Genomic DNA, 19,765 nt, shown 5'->3' on the forward strand with positions numbered 1-19,765 from the left:
ATAAATATGGATATTTTATGTATAATATCACACTTTGTTTGCTTCTATTTTAGAACACTTGATGATTATCTAATCAAAATTACAAAATATGTTACTAATGGGCAAAAGCGCAGTGCTTCATCTAAAACAACTCACAGGTATCACACACACACTGCTTTCAGCTTGAGTGGCGGTCTAAAAAAGTTGATTTAATCACCAAACAGGCAAACATTTATTTCAAGAAGAGAAATCGTGATCTGTATTATTGCTCAGTAAATGAAGTGTACTTTATTTTAGCCACAGAAAGACAAATGTGAATGTACATTCACAATGATTTGGGACCAATATAAGTAAGTAGTTTAATGGAAAACTAATTGAATGGCATTCTGTGGCATGGATTTAAATCTGCGTCTCAAGTTTCCCGCTCTGTGCAGTGCGCAGCCTCATGTGTCAAAACTAGGGGTTTAACAGTATGTGTATTCGTACCGGACCGTTTCGGTACAGGACTTTCGGTACAGTGCACATGTGTACCGAATGACGGAATGCAATATTTTGTGTGCGGAACATAAGTACATTTTCGTGTTTCCACACGAACATATTAAGTGGCGGAAGTACTGTTGACGGTGTCCTTTATCAGTAGGCTTTATATTTATGCTCAACATGAAGTATAGATATTGTTGTCATGAAGACAAGAGCCTGGTCTGTCAGCGGTCTCCCTCTATGTCACCTACAGTAGCAGCAGCGCGCCAGCGCCGCGTCAGGCACGATTACACCCCTAGTCAAAACAAACAACACGAGGTGTCAGTGATTTCCGCCTCTGGAGGCCACTCTCGAACTGTATAATGACAGCGAACCTTCTCAGCCGCTCCAACAATGAATGTACTTCAGAAACAATATCGCCATGGCTTTTTGCAGATAGTCGATAATCGATAGATAGCAATCAACTATCGGTGCTGATTAATCGGCAAAACCGATACATCGGTCGACTTCTAGTTGCATGGATAGGGGAATACACTTTTTTTAGGAGCACACTACCATATAGATGACCTTAAAGCAAAAAAAAAAAATCTGAAAGCCATAAATTGCTCATTTTGCTATTTTATGGAGGCTGTCAAACTGTTTAGGGAACGTTTAGATTGAGCAGTAAATGTGTGTAATGTAATGGAGTCACTACTGTCAAACACAAGAAAAAAAAGTGTATCTATACAAGGTTGTACCAGATACTGAAGTCAACCATTAAAGTGGATTGAAATATGTTAAGAAGAAAAATATATTTTTATTCAGATCTGTTTGATGAGAATCGCAATAACCTCATTATACTTATTTTCAGTGGAAAGTGAAATGCTTTTAACATTGACCCAGTCAGGGCTTTCTTCTATTTATATAACCAACATAAAGGACATGTTTGCCTAGAAAAGCATATCTGAGCACCAGAAATCAATGAAAAATACTCAGTGCTCCCATGGGTCAGTTGTAATTATAAATGACAATGGCAGATGCCTTTTCTTGCAGCTGGAAAGCAGTGGCTGAGATGGAGCAGTCAATTCCAATTAGGAGAGGTGCTTGGAACTCTAATATTGCACAAACTTGACATGACCCATAAGCAGGAGCAGGGTCATGGGGCACAAATGCCACCAAATTGAAGAAAAAAATGCAGCATCACATCCCTGCAGAATTTTGCAATAGATTTAAATAAAAATGGTCTTAAAATAAGTAGCAACTGACAACTGACAGCAGATGTTTGAAATTTAAACATTATTGGTCATGCTGACAGATGTATTAGCACTGTGATTCATAGATTTGATTCTCTTGTTGTCACCTGGTTTTATGACCGTTATTCTTGGTTAACGTTCACTGTCACGTCTGATTTTAGGTCATTACAAATCATGTGCTCCATCTCACCATTACATCATTAACCCACCCAGAGGTTTTTATGTCCAAGCAGAAAGTGATAAAGCTTGGTAATAGAGACTGAAAGGGTCAGAGCCTTGATCATGGATACATGGCTCTATTTCACAGTGCACGCTACCAGAATTCAGCCCTCACATCAAAGGTACCTGAGGGCGGCATTCATGGCCGAACGGCTCATAGACCTGCCCTTAAATGATATACGTTTATGTGTAAATGGCCAAAATAAATGAATAAAGGAGTGAGGGTTTTGATTCAGTGAGGTCGTCCAGCCAATGAGAGATGCATTCCCGTTAGCGAGAGAGGAGACGAACAGACCTGAAGGGCAGAGATAGCAGCCATTTGTCTCTGACTGTTAGGCCTGCGTGGATCATGGAATTGCAGTACACTGCCTCTCAAGGATGATACTAGGCCATGTATGAAATAGGAAATCGTATTTTCAAGCCCATTTTTTTTATCAAAGGCTTTTAATTAACTGGGACATCTTAAATTTGAGAAATGAAATAAGACCTAAATAAGAACTTTCAGAGAGTATCTAAGACCACCAGTATAACATTTTGTGATTTCAGAGGATTGTGATCCTGTGAGGGTCAGTTTATTGTCACAGTATTACCAGTAGAACCTTGTGATAAAAAAAATATTTAATATAAAAAAAAATAAAAAAAATAAACTTAATTTCTTAATATGACCCATACAACTGTTATATGAAAATCTTGTTGCAGTCCAATTAAACCACATATATCAGTATTAGTTAATCACTAAATGTCGTTTTGCATTATTGACACACTGTTTTCCTAATTAATGTTGTTCAGTTGCTTTGACACAATCTGTTTTGTTTAAAGCACTATATAAATAAAGGTGACTTGACCTGACTATTATTTTATATTATATTATTTATTATTGTATTTTAAGTTTTCTTAAAATGACCCATACAATTGTCATTTGGAAATACAAATGCCTTATTGCAGTCAAATTAAACCACATATATCACAATGCATTAATTACTAAATTTATATTTTTATTGGTAACCAGTGGTGTGCACAGGGTTTGGCCTGCTGCCTCTTTAGTCACTAATGTAATAGCGCTTTTCCACTGCGTGGTATAACTCGACTCTGCTCAGTTTGCGTTTCCACCGCAGTTTAGTACCGCTTTAGAGTGGGCGGGATTATACACATCAACCCATCAAGCTCTCGCTGGATCCGCTCCTAGACTATCAGCGAGAGGAACGTCTGTACTTCCTCAACAAGAAAACGGACATTTTTTTGGGTGTTAAAAAAAGTGCACTCATTCAAAACAGTTGTGTTCTTTAAAAAAAAGTTGCGTATGATCCTTGGCTGGCTGCGCCGATTTTTAATCTAGTAGGTCTGGTGTCTCATGTCAATCAGTGATCAGCAGGGTTTATGCGTCACATTTTGTTAACAGTAAGGCTCGCTTGGAAGCTCAGCCAACGTTTAGTACTGGAAAAGTACCAGGTTCCAGGTACTGTACCCAGTGGAAAACCCCCCGAAAGTGAGCCATACCGAATCATACAGTGGAAAAGCTCCGTTAAAGAGCCCTAACAGCCCCCTGGCAATGGCAACATCTCAACATCTGAAAGCCCAGATCAAACCACAACAAAGATGAGCGCATCCCCTCCACACACTGCACACTTGAACCTGTCAGAGAGACGATGTGCTGTGGGTTGTTTGTATGTGTGTGTGCTCGTGGGGGGTGTTATCCAAGACGTGCTATCATACAGGGAAGCCTGTCAGCCCGGGCCAGTAAATCTGTCAGAGATTATGTGCAGATGATGGATTCCTCTTTATGGCCTGTTGATCTGGCTGGAATATTTACACGATGCCATTACAGGGATGATGCGCATGAGAGGCTGATGCTGTGGTCTCGCTTATTTAGGCCTGCCTGTCTGTCAGCTTAGTGTGTGCTCTCTTTTATTTTTCTCTCTTTCTCTCTCTTCATCTACCCCCAGCTCTCCCTCTCTGACTCCCTCCGTTTGTGTGTGTGTGTGTGTGTGTATCCTGTTAGCGCCTGGGTTTTCTTTGCAGTCAAGATCTGTTAGTCCATTGTCATCTCAGAAGTCTCATGTTCAGCGATTGTGAGAGCACTCAATGCTTATCTCAGAAACACAATACATGTGCAAAGGATCTTTCATTATTTTCAGCCTTGCCAAATTTCTCAAAGCAATTTTTTTGCTCTGTACAAAAAGCAGCCTGTTCCTGAGGGTTATTTTTTATTTTATTTTTTTTGACTCATATTGTCTCTTGTAGTCTCGTGTTCGCGTTCAAGCCATTTTTCACATTTGTTCTGGACTTAAAGAAAACAGCTGGCTCACAGAGCTCGGTCTCATACCCTTGAGCACAGCTGTGAAAGTGTGAAAAAAGAGAGAGGTGAAATACAAATATTACAGTACACTTGATTTTAAAGGTAATGTTTAATTTTTTTTGTTGCTATTAGCCCTGTAAAGTCCAACATATTAAATAATGTTTTTACATTATTTTACATAATGTTTTACAGAAAGGTTTTGATAATGTTGATAATTTTGAGACCTTGCAAGTTTGCATATTAAATATAACGTAAGATTTTCGTTTTTAGGGTTAATTAATACACATTGACAGCTGCTGTTTGCAGGTTGACGTCATGAGAAGTTTAAACACTGTGACTCTGCGTCACTATTAAAACATTGCTCTATTTGTTAAGGGCATCCCAACGCATTAACTTCAGGCTCGATCACTGGGGGAACTTTGGCAGTGGAGGTCAGAGGGCAGATCAACATAATGAACAAGTTTTAGAATAGCAAATTCTGTCAAAGGTTTGAATTCACTTTGAAACAGGAAGTAGCGTCAGATATTTTCCTCCACGTTGTGTGATGAGCATCTTGAGTGTATTGAAAAATAAAACTTTTTTGATATATGAAATATTTTTGATTTAAAGTTCTTTAAAATCCTCTTTCCAATTCAAATTCTCATTTAACTTTCTGTTGGTTGTGGCCAATTCAATTCAAATTCACATACAGTGGGGAGTCAGTTTTTGCCCAATCCTGCAGGCAATGATGAATAGATTGCAAAAAGTATGATGAAACTGGTATCACAAACACTCCCTCACTCATTATTTTTGCAATCTCGTACATGCCAAAACACAATGTTCGTGGAAGAAGAAAAGTATGGAAGTGACATAAGAGTAGGTAAATGATGACAAAATGCTAATTTTGGAGTGCCAAAATTTAAATTCAAAATGCTAACTGGCCCTTTAAATCTCACATTCAAGCACATTACAGTCTATATTGTAGACTTATGTTTGGAATATAAGTAAAATATACGCCTGCCTTGTCCATAAACAAATATAGGACTGTACCTGAATAAGCTTGTCAGAGCCTTAAAATAAAACAGAGATGCAAAAACAGCATCCAGAGGCAGAGCTTAAATGTTTCTCTGTGGGATTTTTACAGCAGATCTGAATATCCCCTCACATAAAGCAGGCTCAAGACCGACATCAGCCTCCTGTCTTTCTCTCCCCATCAACAACTCTACCACCGCTGTCAGACGCAACACTGAATACCAGACATCCCTGCTGACCTGCCAGCAGCACTTCTAGGCCAGGGAGGAGGAATGGTTTGGCCTTAGTCCTGACTCAGGAGAGGTCGCCCTTCAGAGATGGAAAAGCATTAACCACTTACATTTTCAAACAAAGAAAAATTACACCGCCGTTTGCTATGACAAGTTTCTAGAAACAGACTTGGCCTTGCATGTCACTGATGCAGAACAATTAAAAAATAGTGGAAAGTCAATATTTTTTGCCTGACTAAATACCAGCATTTCTGCTCATTTGTGGCTTTTAAAACTCAAATGTTATGCAGTGCTGTGAGAAATAGCATCTGCTGAAGTTTGTAACGTGAGCCGCCTCTTGACATTACCTGTTGCCTGTTATCACAAACAAGCCACAAAATGCAGCTTTATTCCAGTCCCAGTGCCTCCTCAAATAATATTTGCTCCCAGCACCATGACATTCGCTCCAAAGGTCATTTTTTGCAGGCTTCTGCAGTTTAAACAATGCTTCGTTTGATAATCATTCACAGTCAAAAAGTCACAGAGTGGCTCTTGTGGAAAACCTCTTGTGAAGAGACCAAATTTAGTAATTACTTCAACAGCTTTCTTTTCATTTTAGTTAAAGTTCATTCAGAAATGATAATTCTGTCATCATTTACTGAACCTTGTGTTGTTCCAAACCTGTATGGCTTTTTTCTTTTGTGGAACGTGAAAGATATTTTGAATGTCCAAGTTGGTCCTTTCCATTCACTTAAAGTGAATGGTGACTGTTATTGGTCCCCATTTACTTTCATTATATGAAAAAGAGGAGCTCAACAATTTGCTAGATATCTCATTTTATGTTTTATGCTAGAAAACAAGTCATTCAGTGTTAATGTAAGATGTAAGGGTCAGTAAACTGGTGTGAACTGTCGCTTTAAGGCTCTAGAAGCATGTTTTTAGTGTCTGCTTGAACACTGCTTTTGTCTCCTTTCGTCATCACAGTCTGACCAACACACCTCCTAAGAATGCTGGGATAAGCTTTTACAAGTGCTGCAGCCATCAGGCTTTGTGAGATGAATTTGCTTTCACATCTATTGTGAGAGCTTTTTTGGTGTTTGTCCAGTGTAGAACCAACGAAGGGATTTGGCAGAATATAGTGTCCTAGATACCGTATCCTGTTTGATTCATTTGTTTGCTCCTGTGTGTTTTCTTAATAGATCAGGTTTTTCTGTGGATGTCTGTACCTTTTGCACTTTGTCCATCAGCAATTTCTCATCTGCTGCTGTCTTATTGTTTGCAAGGCCAGCTTTTACATATACTGTTGCCATGGCCTGTGTACAGTAGTGAGAAACGGCTATATCTCGACCACGGCAATTGGCTGATATTTAGAATATTTTATGCCTTATTTGGGCCAATTAACAGTGCCTAGTGTCAACTCTAATATTTGTTTTTTTACAGATTTACGGGAAAAAAAAAAAAAACAATGGTGAAAAACAAACGTAATGCACCGCAGACATGTCCGGTGTTAATAAGGGGTTATAAAAACAGCCTTATTATGAGGTGCTTCTTAGAGATTATTAAAAAATTAACTTGTGAGTTTTACATACGCCAGGTGACCTGTAAATGGGAAAAAACGCTTTTCCATTGCAGTTTTGCTAAATAATTGTTTTTCGAATTGCCTGAAAAACTACCTCATATGAGTATAAAAAACTTTTTGCAATATATTGGAGTTTTTGCAAAACTGACGTTTCCATTTGGTGTATTTTCAATTTTCAATTTCAATTTGCACAATTTCAGGGTAATGCAGCTACTGATTCATTCCCTGGGGTTGCATGTGTCACTTTAGTGTTTGTTTTGCATGGTTTTTGAAGCATCAACTTTGAGAGACCCATCCACTTACATTACATGAACTCACAGAGATAAATTATTATTCTAAAAATCTTAATTTATATTCCACAGAAGAAATATATTTGTATACATCTAGGACAGCATCAGAGCAAGTAAACAATAAGAGAGTTTTTTGTTTTGGGTGGTTTGCCTCTTTAATGAATAGTCCACATTTTGTGTTTTCAAATTTCATTTTGTAAAACAGATTGTTGAGACTAAATGATTGATTGAGATCCATTTATCTCTGTCAAAAATGAAAAATTTCAGTGCATCCCTAATAAATGTTTTTTATTCCAATTTTGCCATTTATTTTGCCATTGTATCAGTTAAGCACTTGCATATACCAGTGTCTTTGTGAGCCTGTTTGCATGCACCAATAATCTGTTGGTCTGGCAGGCGTAAACAGTGTGTTTACCTTGAAGTACAGGGTCATGGAGAGCGCTCTCTCAGCGTATTTTGATCACTAGAGACATCCCGCTCTCAGCAGAGTTGGTTTTAAGATGTCTGCACACATCCCAGAGGCCCATCTTGAGGCTCATTTAAGTGTACGTTAAGAGTGGCGACCGTACACATAGCATCTTTTATGGTGAACCACATCCACTGAACGCGCGTTTGAAGAAAATAGAATGGAAAAAAAAAATCACCTTGAGCTTTCAGTCTCCCACACACATTTGTTTTCTTCGTTTTTACATTTAGTGCCTCATAAACTCGTCTTACTAATACAGACGGAATTTTTCCTCTCTCTGAGGTGTCGTTTGTGTCAAGTGTAGCAAACTAAGCTTTACAGAATTCTTCACAGGGATTGTTTTGACCCTTTGACAGGCTGGCCTGTGTCTGGTTTCCTTTGTTATAATTTTCTGCTCCAACAGCCAGTTGAGTGTTGTTTTCCTCGTGTCTCTCTGGAGTTTTATGGGAATAAATGAGAACTCTCAAGCTCCAGCTTAACAAGGTTGTCTGGAGTGCCAGCGTGAGAGGAGGGGGTTTGGAGTTCTCCACCCACAGAACACTCCTCAGAGGGTTTTGCCTTCAGCTGCTGTCTCAAAGCCTTTTAAAAAGCTTGTGTTTTTGTTTTTTTCCTGTTGGGACCATTTGTGTTATGGAGTTGATGTTAAGCTCTGAATTTACCTTGATGGAATCCTATTTGATGAAAAGCGTACCGTAGAACAGAGGCAGATGTGTGCAGATGCTAAGTGCTGTCACCGCAGCGGAGACCTTGTCTGGGTCAAGTGCGTGGGCTCAGTGGTGCTCAATAAGTGCTTAGAGATACAATGCTACATTGCTGTACATTAGACAGTGAGCTGCTACAATAACTGTGAAAACAGGCTGATGCAGTATCCAGAGTACTGAAATTATGAGCCAAAGCAATGTGAAATTATGATACATTGCCACTAGTACACAGGTGTTTTCTTCGGACACTTTTATGCCTTATTATAATATTTATTAAAACTAGAAGTATTCAGTTCTGTTTTTGTTTCATGTCTTATATTGTATAAAGATGTAAATATACACTGCTGTTCAAAATATAAACTAATATGCTGATTTGGTGCCCAATGGAGCGTGTCTTATTTTTATCGTATTTATATATTTTTGTGGAAACAGTGATACATATTTATTCAGGATTCTATTATAAATATAAAGTTCAAAAGAACAGCATTTAATTGAAGTAGAATTCTTCTGCAAGTTTATAAATGTAAACTATTCACTGCATTTTTGCTGAATAAAATTATTCATTTCTTTTAAAAGATCATACTGACCCCAAGCTTTTTTGTCATCTTAAAACATGACAATCCATTGTGAAAATATTATTGCCTTTGTAAAATGATGAAATCTTTCAAGTAAATCATATTTGTTGAGTGAAAATATTATGTTCTGCTGCAACGACACAAATTACAACCATGGCCCTGTTGATTGACGTACTGTTTATTGCAACCAACAATTTTGCACCTATTAAAGTTCTTTGTAATATACCAATATACAACAGAGTCAGTGAAAAGCTTGAGATGAAATATGAGTCACTGAAATGTGTGAAGAAATATCTCTTGTGAACAGAACATTTTTATTGTGCATTTTCCAGTCAGGCTGTAATTTTGTGAAAATGTTTAGTATATATTAGAAGAATTTTGAGTAAATATTTAAAATTGTAAATACACTGCCAGTTGCTGTTTGTGGAAAGATTAGTGAGAGTGATAAGTGTTTTAGGGGAGTTTATTTTCTTAAAGTCCACAGGGTCAAAAGAAACACCCGTACACATTTTTCTGCCTGTTAAACATCCGAGCGTCTGGGGGCAAGGGTCCAATGAGTTCATCACAAGAACGCTTCTGGATTCGTTGCAGTAGTAGGCCTGTTTCTTCCGGCAGAAACACAAATCCATTTTAATTCTCTTCATGCCTGAAAAGAGGTTCTCAGTTGGTAAGTAGAGCGATATTATCCAGAGCTCCGAGGAGCGGACTGCAGAAGAATGTGAAGTTGGAGACTCTCGTTTGGCAGGTCCCATGCTGTGTTATTTAACAATGGGTGAGCGTGTCAGCCTCGCAGCTGCGCATTGAACGATTGCTGCCAGCTGAGGACGATACTGAATGCCTGATTTTGTCAAGATAAAGATCTGTTTCCATTACAGAGCTGGCACTCTTCACTCCAGCTACCTTGTTTTCAGTTCAGACTGGTTTGGTTTGCCACAAAGACGTTGGGGAGTGACACGATTCACTTCCAAGAAAAGTTATTGTTTTGAACCGTCTTCTTGCATGATTAAGACTGTTGAGAAAGGAGAGGTCCCAGCTGGATTTAATTGTTCTGACATTCGGACAGCATTCACAGAAAGAGAGAGAGAAGGGAAGAGAGGAGAGGAGAGAGAAATCTCAAGTATGTTTGAAATGGAGTCTGCTGAAAGCATTTCAGCGGGAACGTATGAAGTCGGGCTGCTGGTTAAAAATAGATCCTCTGGCTCTTGTCTGTAGAGAAATGTTTTCCTGGAACTTGATATGTCCTCCATTGACCTACAAGTATTGATTAAACTATATTGTTTTCATATTGTTTGGTCTGTTATTAACTGCTCATGTACAATATCATTATTTTTAGATGTTCTTAAAGACCTCATAGGAGTTTTGTAGCTTTATGTCTATGTCAGTGTAATCCTAAATGCTAAAACAATAAACCGTCTGCACTACACAGATTTTTTGCAACTCACTAACAATAACAACTAGCAGATCATGGTTCATAGAATTTTTAAAGGAAAAGCTGTTGGATAAGATTCGTCCAAACAACCTCATTCCATATATTGTAAAACATTAATAAATAAAATCATCTGTAATGTTTACGGTAAAATACCGGTAACTGTGGTTGCCAGAACTTCACTGTAAAAAATGTGTTAGCAACATTTTAGGTTTTACAGACTAAATTTACAATAAATATCTTATTTTGTTAACTGATGTGATGTTAATAAACCAACATATTGAAGTGTTAATATCTGTTTTGAAACATTGTAATGCACTGATAACCACCAAAAACTGGTGGTGATGAGAAAGTCACATGAAGGCAATACATACTGTATATGTAGATGGTGTACACAGTGTCATTCACACAAACACTAAACCCCATCATGGTGACACACATGTCTGTACTGTAATAATAAAATAAACAATAATTTAACACCATTAGATGTAAGATTAAACCCTAATGTGCAAAACTGATATGAAAAAAACTAAGAAGAAACGTTATTTCAACAAAAAAACATCAAATATGAAGTGTCATGCAGGGAATTCTGGCAGTATCAATTTACGGGTTTTTGCTGTAAATTATACATTGACTTTTTCTTTTTAACTTCAAAAAACATATTAAATGTAATTACTTTTATTCACCGTATATTGTATGGAAACTTACTGTTAACCAGTTAACACGTTTTTACTGTAGCATTTTTACAGCATTTTACTGTTAAAATCACAATCATTTTTACAGTGTAGGAAATACATCAATACAGGAAGGAAAACTGTGTTCTTCGTGCAATTTCATGGTCTTTAATAGAAAAGTCATTAGCATTACGCTATTAGCATTGCACTATTTGTTACTATAATTTGTGTTTTCTTGGTTTCTTTAGTTATTTTTAAGTAAGTAATAAAATAAGGTATTTAGAAAAATATGTTAAGACATTTTCTTCCAGGCATCAATCCAGAAAAAATGGAGGGGCGTCTCTCTTAAAGGTTTCTTGACAGGGTAGCTTTAGTTTAAAGGGCTAGGGCTGCGATTATGACTGAATTGATGAAAGGGACTTACAGCAGATTAACCTTTACCTTGCAGGCAGACACGGGAGCAGCAGACACCCCCAGACTTCTTTTACTTCTCCGATTTCGAGAGGCACAATGCTGAGATCGCAGCATATCATCTAGACAGGTAACAGGTCATAAATGTCAGCCTCTGGCATGAATAGAGAGTGTGTGAGATGTTTGTCTTTCCCTGAATATATATGTGTATGTATACATCCACCACATGCCACTTGTAAAAGTGTTTGCCTGCTTGTGTATATGAACCTGTGGGGCCGCATTTATTTGCGCAAGAATGTTTTGTGTGCGTGTGAATGTGTAACGTTTGTGGTGTGTCCTGCATGTTTTCAGCACGTTTGAACTTGTGTTTATATGTATGTGTGAAAGTACAGCATGTGAATGTATCTCAGGGCAGTAAGCAGTCAGAAACCTGCAGTTTAACACTCATAAACACCAAATCCAGAGAGAACATAATGACTCACTCTGAATGAGCACAAACACATCCGTCAGTAACTGATCACTAATCGAGCTCCATCCAGCAATGTCTCCTTATAGGTGATACCCTTCTGATGAATGTCAGTGATTGAGTGGCTTTCATTTGTGTCAGACACAATAACCTGTGTACATCTGTCCTTGTCAGCTCACTTCAGCCGAGTTTATTGGTTGTTTGCTATATGAGTCAGATTTTCCTCGATTGTGATCTGAGACTCTGGGATTTATTGCTATTATAGTTTATTTCCATTCTCGTCTCGTTTTCTCCTCATCAATTTGATCGGACGGAGGTGGACAGCCAGAAACATTGTCCCAGGCCCTGTTGAAGAGGAGGCGCAATGGATAGAAATCACAAAAAAACTGCTAGAGAAAAATAATATAATATAATATAATATAATATAATATAATATAATATAATATAATATAATATAATATAATATAATATAATATAATATAATATAATATAATATAATATAATATAATATAATATAATATAATGTTTGAGGTCAAGATTTTTTTTTTTTTCTAAATCAATGTAGCTTTTATTCAGCAAAAATGCATTAACGTGATAAGAAGTGGCAGTAAAGCAATTTACAATGTTAAAAAAAAGACAAATAAATTCTAAAGAATCCTGACAAAAAAAACAAAAAAAAAATATCAAGGTTTCCACTAAAATATTAAGCTGCACAACAAAAATAATTGCGAAAACAAAGAAAACAGTCATTTTAAATGGTAAGAATATTTTACTATATAAATATTTTAATTTTAATATTTTTTGTTATATTTTTAATCAAATAAATGCAGACTGGGTAAGTATGAGACTTCTTTCAGAAACCTTAAAAAATCTCAGACTCCAAGACTCCAAACTTTTAAATGTATAATATAATATAATATAATATAATATAATATAATATAATATAATATAATATAATATAATATAATATAATATAATACAGATGGGCTAAAGATTTTTTAATCTGTAAGAATATTTCGCTATATTAATATTTTTATTATATTTTAATCAAAAAAATGCATACTTGGTAAGTATGAGGCTTCTTTCAAAAACCTTAAAAAATCTCACAGACTCCAAACTATATAATATAATATAATATAATATAATATAATATAATATAATATAATATAATATAATATAATATAATATAATATAATATAATATAATATAATATTGCTTTAGGTATAATAAATAAATGTTAAATATAAATTTGGAATCCTACTGTCTTATACAAATTTGCTTCTTGCATATATATTTTACTTAAATATTATTTATCTAAATATTCTATTATTTTTTAAGAATATTTTTAAAAACAAAGTGATGATTTTTGGAGTGTGATGTACTCTGTAATATAATAAAGAGGGGGTCCAGCCATAACAATTAGTGGATTTTAGTGATGGCCTTGGTCCACTCTGTGGAGGTGCCTCACTTGATTGGTGTGTCGTGTCGTGTCGTGTTGTGTTGTTATCCTGTGCTGTTCTCTGTCAAGCACTCCTCCTCTCCTTTCCTCTCCAGCAGTGTGAGCGTGAGTCAGACTGAACCCAGCGTGAGTCTTGGGCACAATATAATCATTCAGCTGGCCCGGCCCGGCCCAGACTGGCCTGGTCCGCCTCACTTCCATCTGCACATCTGGTTGGGAGTAAAATCTAGTCGGTACACACAGGCATGTGTGTGGGTAGAAAGCGCAAACCAAGAACGCAAAAAAACACCAGCTTTTCTAAATAAAGTTCATCTGGGTTAGACAAAAGTGCAGGTTGTTATTTCTATTTAAGAGCACCATCACCCAGTGGGCCTCTCTGTCCTCACAAGCCCACCACGGCTATATCCGACAACGTACCATTAATGATCTGATTTTAGTCGATGGGAAACGCTCACAGTAGCGTGGCTTTGAGGAAGTCAGGATTGAGGGAAGACGAGTGGTTTGAAAAGACAACTTTTCATTTGAGACTTCAGTTCCTCTGAGTTATACATCGGACAGAGAGAGGAGGAAAACGCTCCTGCACACAAACTCTCTCTGTCATCTCTGTCAGCATGACTGGGCAATTAGTAGCTTCAAGTGATTTTATCCCGTAGGCCTTGTCCATTAGTTGTTTTCAGGGGGATTTTTTCTAAGTTGCCCTGTCAGCAGAAGGTCTACACTTGCACGAGGGGTGAACAGGTCTTAAAACATGGATGAGCAAACCACGCTCACTCATAACCAGAAAAAAAGCCTACATGTTTGTCACATTCAACAGTAAATTCAGTTTTGTTCAAGGTCAGGTCAGTCAAAAGAGACAATTAAGAATACAAATGTATTATTTGCTAAGTTATGAAATATGAAATATACAGTAATTAAAAGGGTTAGAATGAAAAGAAAATTTTGATAAAGTGTAATCTATTAATAGGGTACTAATCTATTATTCAAAAGCTATGTATTTTATGTAGAATAGTTCGAGCGCCCTCTACTGGTAAAAGTTAGTCCAACAATTTGCTATATGAATTTGTTCATTGGATTGTAAGTTAATTTAGTTAGTTAATTAACTAATGTTATATGTATATTGTATATTGTTATATGTAACATTATGTATATGTATATTAAAACGTGTAACGTATTTTAAGTTAATAAATTTAGTAGAGCAAATAGCTATTTAAATTCATAATGTGTGTGTGTGTGTGTGTGTGTGATCCATACACAGCATGTACATATTTTATCAGTCACAAAATAATAATAATAATAACCAGTTTATCTTAACACATGATGTTTACACTAATGTGTGTCCTGTAACACAGCAGTGAACCTAGTGTTATAGTGAACCTACATATTATGAAAACAACAATTTTGATCAATTGATCAACAGGATCCTGGATTTCCGTCGAGTGCCGCCAGTGACTGGGCGACTGGTGAATATGACCAAAGAGATACGAGATGTGACCCGTGATAAAAAACTGTGGAGAACCTTTTTTATTTCACCAGGTACTGAACATGAACACCCTTCTCTTCTCTTCTCATCTCTTCTCTTCTCTTCTCTTCTCTTCTCTTCTCTTCTCTTCTCTTCTCTTCTCTTCTCTTCTCTTCTCTTCTCTTCTCTTCTCCTCTCCTCTCTTCTCTTCCCTTCTCTCCTCTTCTCTTCTCTTCTCTTCTCTTCTCTTCTCTTCTCTTCTCTCCTCTTCTCTTCTCTTCTCTTCTCTTCTCTTCTCTTGAGGCAAGAACAAGTCTTTTTTTTGGTCATATTTTGCATACTTTCTCCTCTGTGCTTTTTAACCTAATCAGATGAGACTGTGATTTTCTCTTACTATTGTAAGCAACCAATAGATGGCGCTGTTGTAAAATCATTTTCAAGTGAGACCTCATTTGACACCAACTTCAGATTTGTGCCATATGATCCCCTTTAAAGGCTGAAACTGAAAAATATACAGTAGCCTTCTTAAGGCTTCCTACATTTTTGTAAATGTTTTTGTAATAAGTCTCTTATACACTAATTTGATCAGAAATACAGTAAAAAATTGAATGTTGTGAAATATTATTGATTTAAAGTCAAATAAAAAAAATATATTATAATATATTTTTAAATGTTATTTGTTGCATGATTAAAAATAATCATTTCAACTCAACATGAAAAGCTGATACATTAATGTTTACAGGTGAAGCAGGATATTCAACAAAAATTAATTTGTGAAAAATGTTTAATTGTCTTATTATTCGTTCTTTTGATTATAATTTTCTCTGAAATTGTTTAAAAGTGTGATTTTCCCTCCCTTTTGATTAGAGGAACCAAACAGTGTTGTGAAGTAGGCAAAAATGTTTAATGCAACAAGTAAAACAAAACACATTTCTAGTTAAAAATCTAATCTAATATTTATTCTTTTTTTACTAAATGCTTAAGCAGGATTCATCATATTTGCTATATTAATTACTTTAGATGAATTATATTTAAAGTTATTTTTTACTAAGACATTTAATTTCATGAAATTAAATAAGTACATGGCACAGTAAGGCCAGAACATGCCTTACTGAAGTAAATTAGGTCTTTTTTTTTATTTAATGTTGACTTTAAAATAATCATTATAAATATGTTCTGTATGTGTCATCTTTTTAAGAGGTTTGTTTTATTACACCCTATCATCCCTCCAGCCAATAACATCTGTTTCTACGGTGAATGTTCGTACTACTGCTCCACTGAGCATGCTCTGTGTGGAAAGCCTGACCAGATCGAGGGCTCTTTAGCAGCATTTCTGCCCGACCTGACCTTGGCCAAGCGCAGGACCTGGAGAAACCCCTGGAGACGATCCTATCACAAACGCAAGAAAGCAGAGTGAGGACCACACTGAATACTTTGCTTATATTAATTCAATTCAAAATAATATATATATATTATATGTTAAAGATTAGCTGTCTTAGCATGAAACACATTCACAAAGTGCTGAAGTAACTGATTTAGAGGCTGAAATACAGGATATACTCATTTTAAATTGTGAATAGGAGGGTATTAAACATGCAACATGTTTTATCTGCTCAGTTCTAACGATCCAGTTTCTCCTCAGATTATCATGGTAGCCCTCTAGTGTCTTATTACAGTGACCTTCATCATGTTGTGCTGTTTCAGTGTACAGTTTGTGTGTGTGTGTGTGTAGGTGGGAGGTGGATCCAGATTACTGCGAAGAGGTGAAGCAGACGCCACCCTATGACAGCGGCACACGCCTGCTGGACATCATGGACATGACCATTTTTGATTTCCTAATGGGTAAGAGGATTTCACAGGAGTGCATCGTTTGTTTCTGAATGCAGAACTGAAGCTGAAATTCAATCAAGCTATTTAAGTATTAATAATAATGTTTATATATCTTCGAAGGGAATATGGATCGTCATCATTATGAGACATTTGAAAAATTTGGAAATGAAACTTTCATTATTCATCTTGATAATGGAAGAGGGTAAGCCATTTTATCTTGATTTCTTTAACTCTCATAATACAACTAGCGTCTTCAATTCATTATTAGTAAATATGCAGGTTTTTTAATGCTATGAAGGATTGTCATGTCTGATTTCTCTTTTAATCTTCAGCTTTGGTAAACATTCTCATGATGAACTCTCCATACTGGTGCCTTTGAGTCAGTGCTGCAGGTTAGTATTTGCTTTATTAATTACTTATTATTCAATATTTGACCAATCACTTCAGGACATTCCGAAAGTTGTTTGAATTTCAATATTTGTATGGTTGAAATTATCTTTTAATATTATGATTAAAAAGTGACCTGTTTTATAAATTTCATTTAATTATTCTTTTCTATTATTATGTGATTAATTGCAATAAAGTAAAATATTCAGGTTTTTGACTTTTAACAATGAACTTCTAAACTGATAAACCTTATAAACAGACCTGTTGTGGGCTATGAGGTTGTTAATCATTTTGTTAACGCTATTATTTTAATTAATTTGTTTTAAATAATCATGTTTAAATAGTGGAATTTGTGGTATTTAAAAAAAAGCTACATTACCCACAATGCAGTACATGTAATTCCTACATGTAAATCAGAGTCACCCCCTTCCATGAAGTCTCCCTATGCTCTCAAAATACTCTAATAAATAAATAAAATGTAATGGAGGGCTTTGTATATATGTATATTTTACAATAAATTTATCAAAATAAAGTACATTGTTGTTATCAACAACTTTAAATAAACAATTTTGTTTTCACCATCTTTTTAATTCAGTTATGTCATTCGCAGTGGAATTGTAATTATAGTTATGTCTTGTACTTTTGTGTTTTTGCCTGATTTTCAAATGCTTCTTTGCTTCAAATCAAGGTTTTGTGATGTTGTGATTCAACTTGTAGCTGGTTGGAGTGATTCCTGGTTTATAACGCTTTAACAAAGACTTAAAAAAATTGAAGAAATACACCAATGCTCCTGAAAAAGTGGGCAAACACTTATTAATTAATGTCCTAATTTCATCCTAATCCATCCCACAAGAAAATGCATTGATTAATTGGTGTTTTTTGGTTAGTGATTCTGATCTGTTTGACTCAGGGTGAAGAAGTCCACTCATTTACGGCTTCAGCTGTTGGCTAAGGAGGAGTTCAAACTGAGTGCTCTGATGGAGGAAAGTCTGCAGACTGATACGCTGTCACCAATCCTCATTAGGCCTCATCTGGAGGCCATGGACCGCCGGCTGCGCCTGGTGCTCCAGGTACTGGCCGACTGCATTGAGAAGGAGGGCTACAGTAATGTAGTAGAGGATGACCTGCTTGTGGAGGGCTTGAACACGGGCACAGCCCCACAAAGGTAGTGGGCACAGACTGATCAGGCGCCCCCCGGCGGATCCTTTGAAGTCCCACCACAGCTCTTTAGACCATGAACGTCTTGCAAGAGATGCTCTTGTTGATAAACTTTTCTGAATTCAGTGAATTCCAAAGACTCATTCCTCAACTAATGGACCATGTGTTCAAATAAAGACACGCAGTACACAGAGAAAAGAGACGGTGTTCTGCAGTCCTGCATTCAAAATGTAAGCTGATCTTCACATGTAACAGCCAGTGTTGTAAAGCAGCGGTTCTCAGCTGGTGGACTGTCACCTTAAAATGGGCCTGTCTGAAAAATAACACTTAAATGCAAATAATAAAATAATGATGATAATAATATTTTAATTAGTAGTATTATTATTATTGCAACTTATAAAATGGAGTGCAAATAAAACTGATATAATAATAATAGTAATTAATAATAATAAATATTGATGGATAATTATATTATATTATAATAATATAACATTAAACAATAGTGAAAAAATTATCCTATTCAGCTTATGTTTATTCAATTTGGTATATTATTAGTCCTAAGCAATAATAATAATAATAATAATATATCTTTGTTACTTGATAAAAAAAAAAAAAATAAGTAGGGTTTTTTCTTTTCCTATTTAGCCTTTGGTTGATGTGAGATGCAAAGCAAATCCAGTTGAGAACCACTGTTATAAAGGATACCAGTAGCTACAGTGAATGTTTGTCTGACGTTTTTGCAGCTAAAGAAGAGGCAACATTTCAGCTTATGTTTCCATTCAAACTTATGAGGAGCTACAGCTTCTCAAACTCTCTCACCGCTGTACGTAACGTGTGCACCTTTGTCTAAATATATGTGGACTTTCATATCTTCAAACAACATTCTTTATACTCTCTCCATACCAAGGAGGAATGAGAGGAACTGTGCTTTCATATAGCAATGTATTTTTCTTGATCTTATTTAGGACAAAATGCTTTGAGTGAAGTTTTCTCCTAAAAGTGTCCCGTCTGTCACGTTATAGCTAATCAGAGGTTATTTATTGAGTTCCATATTTATTATTCCAAACATGCCATTCATAAATTCTGTTACAAATCAAAGAGGTAGACTGATCTAGTACATTAAACCAACTGCAGTATTTGTGCTAATGTGAGTAGATAAGTAACAATGTGCAGTATGTGTTTGAAAAAAGATGGTTTACTGGATTTCAGAGAAATGTCCTTAAAATGTAACAACCTGCATCATTTCCAGCATATCAGTTCTTTTTTCAGTCATATTTAATGCAATATCAAAAACTGAACATTCGAATATCAACAATCAATATAGTGTGACTGCTGCATTTCCACCCACGTGACCTAAAAATGTAGCCCTTAAATTGCACAAGGATACTGATTAATAATGTCAAATCTATGAATCACTGTAGAATTTTCATGCTATTAAACTAACATTTTGAAAAACTG

The 19,765-nt window shown here is 36.0% G+C and overlaps 1 protein-coding gene across 1 annotated transcript in view; it reads left to right on the plus strand.

The window, feature by feature from the left end:
* The window catches only part of fam20cb (FAM20C golgi associated secretory pathway kinase b), a 40,225-nt gene extending 20,460 nt beyond the window's left edge, over positions 1-19,765 (plus strand). The window contains exons 4-10 of the mRNA XM_059532049.1: positions 11,586-11,678; positions 14,891-15,006; positions 16,165-16,345; positions 16,665-16,774; positions 16,883-16,964; positions 17,095-17,154; positions 18,060-19,765. Of these exons, the coding sequence (XP_059388032.1) occupies positions 11,586-11,678; positions 14,891-15,006; positions 16,165-16,345; positions 16,665-16,774; positions 16,883-16,964; positions 17,095-17,154; positions 18,060-18,318 (901 nt within the window). The 3' untranslated portion in view covers positions 18,319-19,765. The remainder of the gene's footprint in view (positions 1-11,585; positions 11,679-14,890; positions 15,007-16,164; positions 16,346-16,664; positions 16,775-16,882; positions 16,965-17,094; positions 17,155-18,059) is intronic.

Source organism: Carassius carassius, chromosome 40 (assembly GCF_963082965.1).
Source record: "Carassius carassius chromosome 40, fCarCar2.1, whole genome shotgun sequence".
Taxonomy (NCBI): Eukaryota; Metazoa; Chordata; class Actinopteri; order Cypriniformes; family Cyprinidae; genus Carassius; species Carassius carassius.